Source organism: Nycticebus coucang, chromosome 11 (assembly GCF_027406575.1).
Source record: "Nycticebus coucang isolate mNycCou1 chromosome 11, mNycCou1.pri, whole genome shotgun sequence".
NCBI classification, from domain to species: Eukaryota; Metazoa; Chordata; class Mammalia; order Primates; family Lorisidae; genus Nycticebus; species Nycticebus coucang.
The window spans coordinates 125,977,901-125,990,281 of NC_069790.1; the positions used below are offsets into that span (position 1 = coordinate 125,977,901).

Consider the following 12,381-nt stretch of genomic DNA (forward strand, 5'->3'; position numbering starts at 1 on the left):
CTCAACTTTTATGGGCATTTAGTTCATGAAAAAGGCATTTAAACACCCAGTGTTTAGTATATGGCATTACCATAACTGGCTAGCCATTTGGAAAAAAAATAAAGCTGATTAAGAGTCAAGGAGAATTGCATCCCAGCACTGGTAACAGAGACCTGACCCCACAGCCTGAATACAAGAGGAACTGCCCTTGCCCACAGGAAGCCCCACCAGAATACTATAAAGCCACACAGTACAGTGACGTGAGGCTATGCCTGGGGAAAGAGAGGGGGAGGGGTCTGTGAACAGAGCATGTCACACACGCATGTCCATGGAAAGGGAGGGGGAGGGGTCTGTGAACAGAGCATGTCACACACGTGTGTCCATGGAAAGGGAGGGAGAGGGGTCCGTGAACAGAGCATGTCACACACATGTGTCCATGGAAAGGGAGGGAGAGGGGTCCGTGAACAGAGCATGTCACACACGCGTACAATGTGATGCTCTGGAAACCGCACGGGGTTACATGGCACATGACACACACCAGTAATGCAGAGACATGAGAATTAAATAAGACAAATCAGGCGAAACATTCTGATGACCCATTATTACAGCCTTTTATAGAGTTAAACTTGCCTGATAATCAAGGACAGAGATACATAAGAAAACTATAATTAATGTTTGACACATCTAGACTTTCAAACTTAACCAAATAAAACATGATGAAAGGTCTGGACATGGTGGCTCATGCTTGTAATCCCAGTATTTTGGGAGGCCAAAGCAGGAGAATCCCTTGAGCTCAGGAGTTCAAGACCAGCATGAGAAAGAACAAGACCCCCGTCTTTAAAAATAGAAAAATTGGCCCAGCACAGTGGCAGGAGCCTGTAGACCCCACTACTTGGGAGGCTGAGGCAGGAGGATCCCTTGAACCCAGGAGTTTGAGGCTGCAGTGAGCTATGATGATGTCACCACATTCTAGCCCAGGTGACAGAGCAGAACTTGTCTCAAAAAAAAAAAAAAAAAAGATGTAAATTGAGACTCAAAAATGTGTTATTGCTTATCACAGCTTTTTAACATAGCCAACATCAATCCCAAATCCTCACTGCAGTTTAAGAAACTATGGTTTTAGGAAATTATAGAAAATGAAGTTTCTACAAGTATAACTGAGGACTCATGTGGAAAATCCTATGTGAACTACACAGATGCTGTATGACTCCTAAGGAACCAGCCACAGTTATTTCTATACAACAAATTTCAAAAAATTTTTAACTTGTTCTTCATAGGCTCTGCTACAACTAATTGTGACAATGCCTAAAAATGTGAAGTTATGCTCATGGCTGGGAAGAATCAACATTGTTAAAATGTCTATACTTCCCAAATCAATCTACAGATTCAATGCTATCCCTATTAAAATACCAACATCATACTTTCAAGACTTGGAAAAAATAATTCTTCATTTTGTATGGAACCAAAAAAAAACCCCATGTAGTCAAGGCAAACTCTTAACAATAAAATAATCAAAGCCGGGGGTATCAGCCTACCAGACTTTAGGCTGTACTACAAGGCCACAGTGATCAAAACAGCATGGTATTGGCACAAAAATAGAGACATAGACATTTGGAACCAAATAGAAAACCAGGAAATGAACCAAACATCTTATAGCCACCTAATCTTTGATAAAACAAACAAGAACATACCCTGGGGGAAAGAATCCCTACTCAATAAATGGTGCTGGGAGGACTGGATTTCCACATGTAAAAGACTGAAACTGGACCTGCACCTTTCTCCACTCACAAAAATTGATTCAAGATGGATAAAAGACCTAAATCTAAGACATGGAACAATTAAAATCCTCAAAGAAAGTGTGGGGGAAACACTGGAAGCTGTTGGCCTGAGGAAGGGCTTTATGAGAAAGACTCCAATGGCAATTGCAACAATAAAAATAAACAAATGGGACTTAATAAAACTGGAAAGCTTCTGTACAGCTAAGGCGACAACGACCAAAAGAAACACACGACCAAACATCCTACACACGACCTACACATAGGAAAGGGATAATTTGCACATTTTGATTCAGACAAAAGCTTGATAATTAGGATCTACAAAGAACTCAAAGTAATAAAATAAAAAAAAGCCAACAATCCCTTAGATCACTGGGCAAGAGAGATGAATAGAACCTCCTCTAAAGAAGACAGATGAATGGCTAACAAACATATGAAAAAATGCTCATCATCCCTAATAATTAGAGAAATGCAAATCAAAACCACCCTGAGATACTATCTAACCCCAGTGAGAATGGCCACATCACAAAGTCTCAAAACTGCAGAATGAGAGAAAGGAACACTTTCACACTGCTGGTGGGACTGCAAAATAATACCACCTTTTTGGAAGGCAGTGTGGAGAACCCTCAGAGAACTCAAGCTAGACCTCCCATTTGATCCTGCAATCCCACTGCTGACCATCTACCCAAAAGGAAAAAAATCCTTTTATCACAAGGACACTTGTACTAGACTATTTATTGCAGCTCAATTTACAATTGCCAAAATGTGGAAACAGCCAAATACCCACCAACTCAAGAATGGATTAACAAGCTGTGATATTTGTATACCATGGGATACTACTCAACCATTAAAAAAGACGGAGACTGGGCGGCTCCTGTGGCTCAAGGAGTAGGGCGCTGGCCCCATATACTGGAGGTGTTGGGTTCAAACCCGGCCTTGGCCAAAAACTGCAAAAAAAAAAAGAAAAAAAGGGGGGCGGCGCCTGTGGCTCAGTGAGTAGGGCGCCAGTCCCATATGCCGAGAATGGCAGGTTCAAACCCAGCCCCGGCCAAAACTGCAACAACAACAACAACAACAACAACAAAAAAAGACAGAGGTTTACATCCTTTGTATTAACCTGGATGGATGTGGAACACATTATCCTTAGTAAAGCATCACAAGAATGGAGAAATAAGAACCCTATGTACTTAATTCTGATATGAGGACCATTAAGGTCCTAGTACACAGTGGGGGGTGGGGGACGGGGAGAGCTGAGAAAGGGAAGGAGGGAGGGCCTGGGGGGGGGTCAAGGGATAGGGCTCACCTTTTGGAAGCAGGACACAAATATAAGAGTGTCCTTAACAGAAGCAATTAATGTAACCTGCTTCTGTGTACCCTTAATGAATCCCCAAACGATAAAAATAAATAAATAAATAAATAAGTGAAGTTATTTAAATTGTTAAAAATAACAGTTAACACTTACCCAAGTCCTAACGTTCCAGGCCCTGTGCTGGGTCTATGGCACAGGGAGAAAGGTCAAGGTCAAGCTATGTTCACAATGAGGGACACATGCACAATTCACACAGACAGAAAATCACCTGTCTTCTGTGACACGGCATAGAGACATGACTTTTTCCTCCCATTACTGGTTTGCTACAAGTAATTATGCTTTGCCAAAAGCCCTGGTACTGTCCTCATATAACACACAAGGACCTGAATGAGGAAATGCAGAGGAAACTGGTGCACAGGAAGCTGAGCCAGCCCCTGGTCAGGGTCCCCTCTGGTTTGCTAGCAGAGCTATGAGTAAGGTTTGCCACTTCCAAGCCTGTACTCTACACAATGGCTGGAGGTGACTAAGTCCAAACCTTTCCCCAAAGCAGAAAACCCGAGACCACTAGAAACCTCTAAGGCCAATAGCTGTGACAAGCTGAGCGGACCATTATCTTTAAGAACTTTTTCAAAACCACTTTTCTTTCCTTCAAAGCAACCAAACCACACTCTTAAAGCCCAAACTCCAAAAAAAAAAAAAAAAAAGCCCAAACTCCATCACAATTGTTCTCGTAACAGTTCACATCCTCATCAGGCACCACTGAAGATAATTATTTGAAAGCAAGTTTTAGGTCTCCTGATGTGTTTCTTTGGTTCACAAAGAACTGAAGATACCCTGTTCTTCCAGTCACACAGAGGAAATCCTGAAGGAAAATAGGTGCTTTCTTCTTATGAGTTGAAATTAGTAAGTAGAATAAATCTGAGAAGCAGTATCTGGAAAGTGGTTAAGGGTAGGCCTTGCAAGCCAGCTGCGCAGGTTTGAATCCTGTGTCCTACAGGTTGCTAAGCATGTTAATTCACCTCTCTGTGCTTTAGCTTCTTCATCTGCAAAAGGGAAGTAACAGGACTACTTCCCAGGGTTGTCATGAACACTAGGTAAGGCTCGAGATAATTGATTTAAACACACACAAACATACACACGGGGCTCAGCATGGTGCCTGGCACAGGGGAGCACTGTGTAAGTGCTGGCTGTTAGAATTCTTTTAGAGTGTTCCCTTTTGCAAGGCACATATGCAAAATTCATCTCATTGTAGAATCACTTATTTATCTGAATTAAATGTTTAGCTGCATTTAAGCAAGACAAACATAAATTTACCTGAGTTTATAATAAAGCCTAGAAACAGGAAAGCCAGGTAAGTGTACTTTCTTAAGCCCCATCAGTACATAAGACAACTGGAAGAGAAACAGTGTCCAAGCAATGAATGATTCATCATCTGGTGTTTGAAACTCTGATGGGAGTCACCAAGACTCCAAAAACCTGAAACAAGGAGGAGGCAAGACTGGACTCGGCCTGGCCTGTATTTACAACCCACTTGGGCGAATGTCTTTAGCTCCACGGGTCCCACTCTTCACATGTAAGCTGGAGGTCTGTTACTTTCTCCTGCATCTGGTGGTCCCGAGGACTGAGTGCCTGTGAGGACAGAGCACTCCCTCCCTCTCCTTCCTGTGCTCCTTTTTACCACCCTCACTTTGAGGTCTTTGATGAGATTTCACAGTAAGGACTAAGAAAAAGAAAAGTGGATCACTCTTCAGGCTGAATTAAAGCTGGGTGACCAGCGAGGCAGTAATGGGAAACTCCAGGCAGGAAGGCATAGGCAGAGGAGCCCCATCTGGTTACTGGCAATATTTCCTCCGCCATTTAATTCCAAGACTGCTGTGCAGTCCCCACAGAAAAACTATGGACAACTGTGAGATGCTGTGAAAAGAAAGATGCATAGTCAACATCAATAGCTAGAAATCAAATAGCCTTGATTCTAAAGTGTCACTTGTTCAGTAACATTACAATAGTCACAAAATACTAAAATATTTTTAGTAACTGATAAAATGCTCATCCTCAGATTCACAGTCTACATTTGAACCTCCACATGCTCACATTCAGACTCTAAATGTACTTCAGCATCACTCTGGTCTCCGGCAGTTATTCAGTTATTCCCAACATCAGGTGCTGCCCTGTTGTTCATAATCCACACTCACAAACTTGACTCCTCAGGACCTTTAGAAGAGCATAACATCCTACATTTACCAAGTTTCGCAAATACCCCTGTAATATGCACCACAGGTGTGAATGTAAATGTTTTGGCACAGTAACTGAGATAACGCCGGAAAGGCTATGTTAACCACTGTGATAAAAATGTGTCAAATGGCTTATGAAGTGAGTGTATGATGCCCCATAATCATATCATTGTATACAGTTATGATTTAATAAAAAAATAAAAATAAAAAAAATAAATAAAAAAAAAAAAAAAGAAGAGCATAACATCGAAACATCACATCTGAGAATAACTGGGTTTGGTCTGAATTTCCTATTTGATGAGAGTCAACCTTGAAAAAACTTTTTCCTAATTGAATGGCATAGAATTGGAAATTAAAATGTTGACTTCCACACTAGAAAATTTCTTTTTTTCCTTGGAGTCACGTTTTTATTAGGTCAAGATATGTATAAATTACATATGCTTCACAAGGCCCTCAAAACTCAAAACTAGCGTTAAGTTAAACACAACTCATATGGCAGTTAATACGTTCAATAACTTTTCTTAAAAGATTAGATACTACTTCAAGACATGTGGGTCAGTCACCTACTTTGTAAATTTTATAATCCATATTTATGAGTTTCAGCAATCTCCAATGATTTTAACTATATTTCGTGCAGTAATTTGCATACCCAATGCTTTTGCTTTCAGTGTTAGCGGAGAATTTTACCTGAATATTCAAAAGTCTCTGCAAAGTAGTAAGGACTTTGTGTTAGCTCTTCTTTCAGACCCAATCTAGAGCTGTTTTCCACACTGAAGTTCATCATCCGTAAGGAGGCCGGAGAATAGTTCAGTGGTCTGTGTCTAGTCTCTTTTAAAATAACAATGAAAAATAGAAAATGTCAGCATACACTGCATACAGAACATGCAGCAACTGCCCTGCTGAGTTTCTGCTTGTGTGAGTAGGTGTGCCCATGCCGGTGCACGCGCTGAGTTACGACGTAAAATGTGGTGCTGACTATGGCACACGGGTTTCCGTCAGGAGTTAACCAGGTGCTAACTGCATTTACTCTTCCAAGAACTCTGAGCTAAGCTGCCCAGACCTCAGGTAGGTGCTGCTCAGTCTTTCTATGGAAGAATTAGAGAAATCAAATCTAAATAACTCAAATAATTAAAATAGTGAAAATACGTACTTTCAATTATTGATTGATGCTATTATTTTGAGTTGCAAGACACTGATCCACCAATAACTCCGCAACAAAAAGAGAAATAAAATACCCACTTCTTTCTCAATTCAACATTTCACCAGAATAATTACTGCCCTTTATAAAGTTGAAATGGAAGTAGTTTAGCCACGAGGATAATTTAAGATTCAAGAAACCAAAACCAACCTCCCCACATACACATAAGTGCTTATAAACCAAATATGAAATCACTTTTTGTAAAACTTTAATTTCTAAGACATTTTAAAAGTCACACTAAAAGTATATCAAAGAAGCAAACAAGACTAACAGACAATATGTAAACAACAATCTGTAAACAAAAATAATTTACCAGTGTGTCCAAGTATTACTTCTAAAGTAGCATTATGCTGGTTTTCTGAAGTTTAAAATGTCAGTGCTGCATTTCCATTCACATTTAAAGGAAAAACAGACTAATTCTGCCTTTATACATCAAATTCTGGGCTAACAACAAAGCAAGCATGAGGGCTTATAAACAACGGACACCTGTGTCGCTGGCAGATGAAGTCATTCCTGAGGCTACCAGGACAGCCGAACAGGCACCCAGCGGCTGTGCTGCGAGAGCAGGTGCGTGAGCACCTTAAATGCATCTGAGCGGTGAAACAGCAGAGGTGTCATTCTTACCCACCAGCAAGCACCTCAGTGTAGCAGTTTAAGGAGCTAACATTAGTGTGTGTACAATTTTCACATAACATCTCATTTTACACAGAATGTACGTCAAGCTATGTAAATAGTAAATTTAAGAAACATCTAGGAAAATCAGTAAAAATGGATATAAATGTCATAATCTGAAAAATGTCTAATTATAAAACAATTTATTTCAATATTACAGAACCAATTAATAAGACTCTGCTAAGTGTCCTTAAGAAATTCTGTGACTATATATAGTGTCTAATGCCTTTTTAAAATAGACTAAAGGTAAGAGAGAATAAAAGGACCTCTTGATTTAAGGGAGTCACTGGTGTAACTCCATCCAATAGGAAATAAAATGGCAGCTCTGAAATTAATCTGTGAGCATGTGGGGAGCTCCGTCTTCAGGCTCTGACTGCCTTTCCCTAGCATACAGCAGTTGCAGTATAGTGAAGACCCCTAAGAGTGACTGTCCTTACCCAGGACCCAGCCCACTTGGCCTCCGTAGCCTCCCACCCACCTCTGGACTTGTGTGCAAAGCAGCCTCCAGCACCCATCAGAGAGCAGCAACAGCTCATTCGCGTGTGTCAGGAATGGAACCTCGACAGGCCGTGACCCTGCAGCAGAGCAAGCACGTGGCATCTGCGTTTGTCAGCAAGGTGCCTGAGGCCCTGGGCTGGAAGCTGTCCTTCCACAGCATGCTCCTCTTCTGTCTCAACAGTGGCGAGGGGATGTCCAGCAAGGGCCTTAACCCTTCACAATTCACTTCCCTAACCTTACTGAGCCAAACCTGGCTCCAGTCCTCTGAAGGAAAGAAACTTTCAAATAAACGAGAAGTTGAGAGACATTGAGAAGTTTAATATTTTGCTGAAAAAATTTCATGCGTTTACAATACCTAGAAACTCTTTGGATGTGTCCTGGAAATGATGTAAGTTAAAAGGGACATGCGTATTTAGTAGCTTTCCTGTTCTCTCCTGGACTTGGTCTGCTGAAAGTACAGATTCCAAGTTTCACTAAAAATCAAAGCTTGCAATGAATGTTTAAACAGGTCTAATTAATGGTAAAATGAGAAAGCAGTTGACTTATATTCATTTTCTAAGTATGGAGAGCTTAAGTTTAGAAATTCACTGATAGTAGACTGGTGGTATTTACTGAGAGCTGCAGAGAATCACAAAATGAATGTTCTTTTATGTTAAAACCAAGCTGCATTTTTTAAAAATGTAAAGCTCATAAGCAAAGTATACTCAATGAAATTTATAAATATACAGATTAAGTTTTCTTATTATTTTGGTTCTAAGTGGAAATTTTTGATGTCAAATAGATAGTCTGTTTTTTATAAATTTCTCCAAAAAAAAAACAACTTTAAATTCAACAATTTGAAAAAAATGTTTACTTTTGTCTGGACACAGACAATCTATTGCCATACACATAGTGCATGTGAACATATACATTTATATATGAGTTATGTTCAAGTGGGCCTATCTCCTGTCTTTGCAAACTTTCACTATTCCTCCCTAGTAGGTGACACAGAGTACGGGTTCGTAGTCTTTATTCAGTGGACTCAAAGCCAAGAAACCATCCCAACAATTATTTACAATTTAATAACTGATTATCAGATGATATTACACTGCAAAACTATTCTTACATCATGGATGCTGATGCTGTGGGTTTTGAGTGTTAAACGGGTGATTTCATAAGTTAGAAGTTTAAAGTGGCACATATAAAAGTAACCAAAGCCTGAAGAACATAGGAAAAGAGGGTTTGCTATCACTCAGCACTAGTATTTTTCAAGAGCATCACAAAAGCACAGAGAATTAAGTGATATTTGGAAAAATGCTTTAAAAAAACTGAGTGTACATATAGCCTGTAAGGCAAAATCTAAGTTACAAGTGTATTCAACACTGGCAACTATGTTAGGAGAGGTACTGTAGACTCACACTCACAGACACTGTCATGACTACATGATACTTCCCACCATAGCTTATTGTACTGTATAGCAGAAGGTATTTCCGTGGTTTTCTACCAAAGTTCAGGGTTTAAAAGAATTTAGTATTTTTTCCTGGGCTCAAAGTCTAATCAATATCATTCTATAGCATAAATGAGAAACTATACTTTGGGGTTTTTTTTTAAAGAAAATAAAAAATATAATTTGCAATCATTACATTTCCAATGTACCTATGGCAATAATAACATCTATAAGCAGTTTCTATCAATTATGAAAAGTGCATTTTCTGAAAAAAACCTTTACTTAGAACCAAGGATGTCTTTCAAGTAGGCTTCTATATCCTGAATAAAGTATGTAATAGGATTTAAATCAATCTTTAGAAAGTCCTAAAATTTGCCTTTTCTAGCATTTTCATATCAGTTGAAAAAAACTTTTCAGATGGATAATTCTATTTACCAATGTGAGCAAATGTGTCTATGAAAGGATGCACTGTTCAGTACATCTCTAAGGAATCTGCGTTAAACTAGAAATTAAGGGATGGATCAGAAAGTTAAATTTTATAAAATAAGAAAGAGTAGCACTGGCCAAGTTCTTAGTAGTTAATGGAAAAAAATAATGCTGAGAGGCCCGGATCCTAAGTATGAGCCAAAGTCAGTATGAAAATGCTTCCACGCCTGACGGGAATGTCGTGAGTCTGCAGGTCTCGGGGCTCCTGATTGCAGAGCGGGCCATCTGTGTGTCACAGTGCTTTCTGATGCCCATTTACCGAAGGCTTGGTTGCTTCTGGATCCCTTGAAGTATTTGATAAGTGAAGTTTATGAAGCCCTGCAGAGAAATCAAGAAAATAATGAGAAATGATGTATTGTTGAGCAGCTGGGCAAAGGGGCGCAGTAAGGGAGGAAGAGAGTTACAAAGCCGAGTGTCAGGTTCTGTTGTGGAAGCTGTGATGCACTGGCCAGAGGCTCTGGAGGAAGGCAAGACTTCTTCCTCCCACTGGCACACTCCCCTGGGGTGGCCTGAGTGGAAGACACCACAGCAAGATCTCTCTGTCTATGACAGCCTTCTCCAATGATAGACAGGCATTGTATAAAGGCCTGTCCCCTTCTCCTCAGTTCAGTCAGGCTCAGAAGGGTCATGTGTTAGGCACAACGTCACACAGGGCTGGCCGAAGCTGCTGGTGCCAGCCAGCGAGGTGCCGCCCCCATGTGTGCAGAGTCCCCTCTTGTTCATCAGTCCCTCTGCTAGACCTCCTTCTGGCAAGCTTGTTCCCATTGAAAGTGCACTTCCCAGGGAACCTAACCAGAGACAGAATTTTTTTTATTTTAAAATAAGCCCACACAGGAATGATAGTGATATGGAACTAAAAAGGAAACAATGAAAAAATTACCATAAACGAGAAAAAATGGCAAAAGAACAAATTAATCTTTCACTATTTAAACGTATTTCACAGAATAAAAAATTATCACTCTCTTTTAAATTTACCTTTGTATCCTAGAGCAACTATTTATATAACATACCTGATATACAGGAAGAAAAGGTAGAAGAAAATTTAAGATTTTATGTGGTACTAAGGCTCTAAGCACTTTAATGAAGATGAAATACAACATAAGGATACAGTTGTGTTGTGAAACAGTGGGGATGCAATCTGAGAAAGTCATCGTCAGGCAATCCTGGCACCGTGACACATCACAGTCTACTTACTCAAGCCTCGGTGGTACAGCCACTCTAGCATATCAAACTATCCCACACCAACCCAGCACGCCCTTCTACACGCCTTTCTAGGCTGTATGGCAAAGCCGACTACCCCAGGCTGCAGATATGCGCAGTGTGGTACTGGACCGAATGCTGTAGGCACCTGGAACACAGTGCTAAGTATTTGTGTATCTGAGCACATCAACACGTAGAAAGGTGATACCCTGTGCTGTGATGTTACAGTGGCTACGTACTAGGCAACAGGAATGTTCTGGCTCCATTACACTCTAAAAGGAGTGCTGCCGTCCATAGCTGACAAAAGACTGTCATGTGGCACATGACTATACATGAGCTGCACATCTACAGGAAAAATTGGGAGGAAGTAATTTTCATAAGGCCCAGACCTTCTTGACACCTCAAACGCTTACTTGGAAAAAATTTTTCCTCTAAAATTCTAGTTGGTTAATTTACCTGTCTACTAGGCAGTTTTGTATCACTCTTCAACCAACACAGCACTCCAAGTTATAAAATTTCTATCACCTGCATATCTTAGTGAAATAAAAGACAAAATTGAGCCTCTCTATGATGTTTGAATGGGAAGGAAAAAAAGAAATCAATCTAACATGAATAATGGTTCTGTTCCCAGGAACAACCAAACTGCTGAATGACAGCAGGAAGCCAGAGTTGCGGGAGGTGGGAGTGCGCTAAAATAAAGGGGAGTGCGCTAAAATAAAGCTTCTCCGAAAAGGGGCTAAGTCAAGAGAGGGTCAGTGAGGTAGCCATCGACTGAACTGAAACAGAATCGCCCTTTCAGGGTAGACTTCTTGAGTTTACTATCAAAACCGGGTGCATTTTGAAAAGTTATAACATCTCCCTTCTGCAGACAACTCTAGAAACAATTGCCTGCCTTAGCACCATAGCTAAATTGTGAGTGTTTACCTTGTGCCTGATATTCTCTGAAATGGGTACTATTATTATTAATGGACGTAGTAGAAAAGGGGGAAAAGTCTACAAAAAAGGAAGGAAAATAAAAAGGAGACAGTTACATCTTATAATCAAATTATAACTCTCAGTGAAATCCAACTGAACATCTCAGATCATTCAAACATTGCATATACTTAATGAGAACCTCTCCCTAGGTATAAACTGCTCCCTTACCCCACTCAAAAGAATAGCAAAAAACTTTCAGGAAAAAAGTAAATCTATATAGTAGAATCCAGTTTTATATAATTTCTGATAATTCAACTGCCTCTTACTATCAAAGAACTGACACATTTAAGAAATTTTGCCTCTGGTTAAGTTATATTTTACTATTAGCAAAATGATATCCAAAATACCCTACTCAAACGCTAAACGTAGCGCAATTCATTTGCAACAATCTCATTTAAATGGCACTTTACGACCACCGACCCGTGACCTGCACCCACTGGACCTCCAGATTCCCTGACCAGGAACTGCGGGAGCCACGCAACCCTGCATTCTCCCTCCTGTGTCCTCCCAGCTTCCAAACTAGCCCGTTCATCTGGACAGGGACTCTGGTAGCTGCGTGACCTTTGGAGCCCTCCCTGCCTCTGCGCAGAGCTCTTCTCCTGGCCAGAGACTGCTGGAGCCTTGGGCTCTCT

At 40.4% G+C, this 12,381-nt stretch overlaps 1 protein-coding gene across 2 annotated transcripts in view; it reads right to left on the reverse strand.

Moving 5' to 3' along the window:
* Positions 1 to 8,660: 8,660 nt before the first annotated feature.
* Positions 8,661 to 12,381, reverse strand: part of LMBR1 (limb development membrane protein 1) — a 241,507-nt gene continuing 237,786 nt past the window's right edge. For both annotated transcript variants that reach the window (XM_053609599.1, XM_053609600.1), the window contains one exon: positions 8,661 to 9,892. In XM_053609599.1, the coding sequence (XP_053465574.1) occupies positions 9,807 to 9,892 (86 nt within the window). In that variant the 3' untranslated portion in view covers positions 8,661 to 9,806. The remainder of the gene's footprint in view (positions 9,893 to 12,381) is intronic.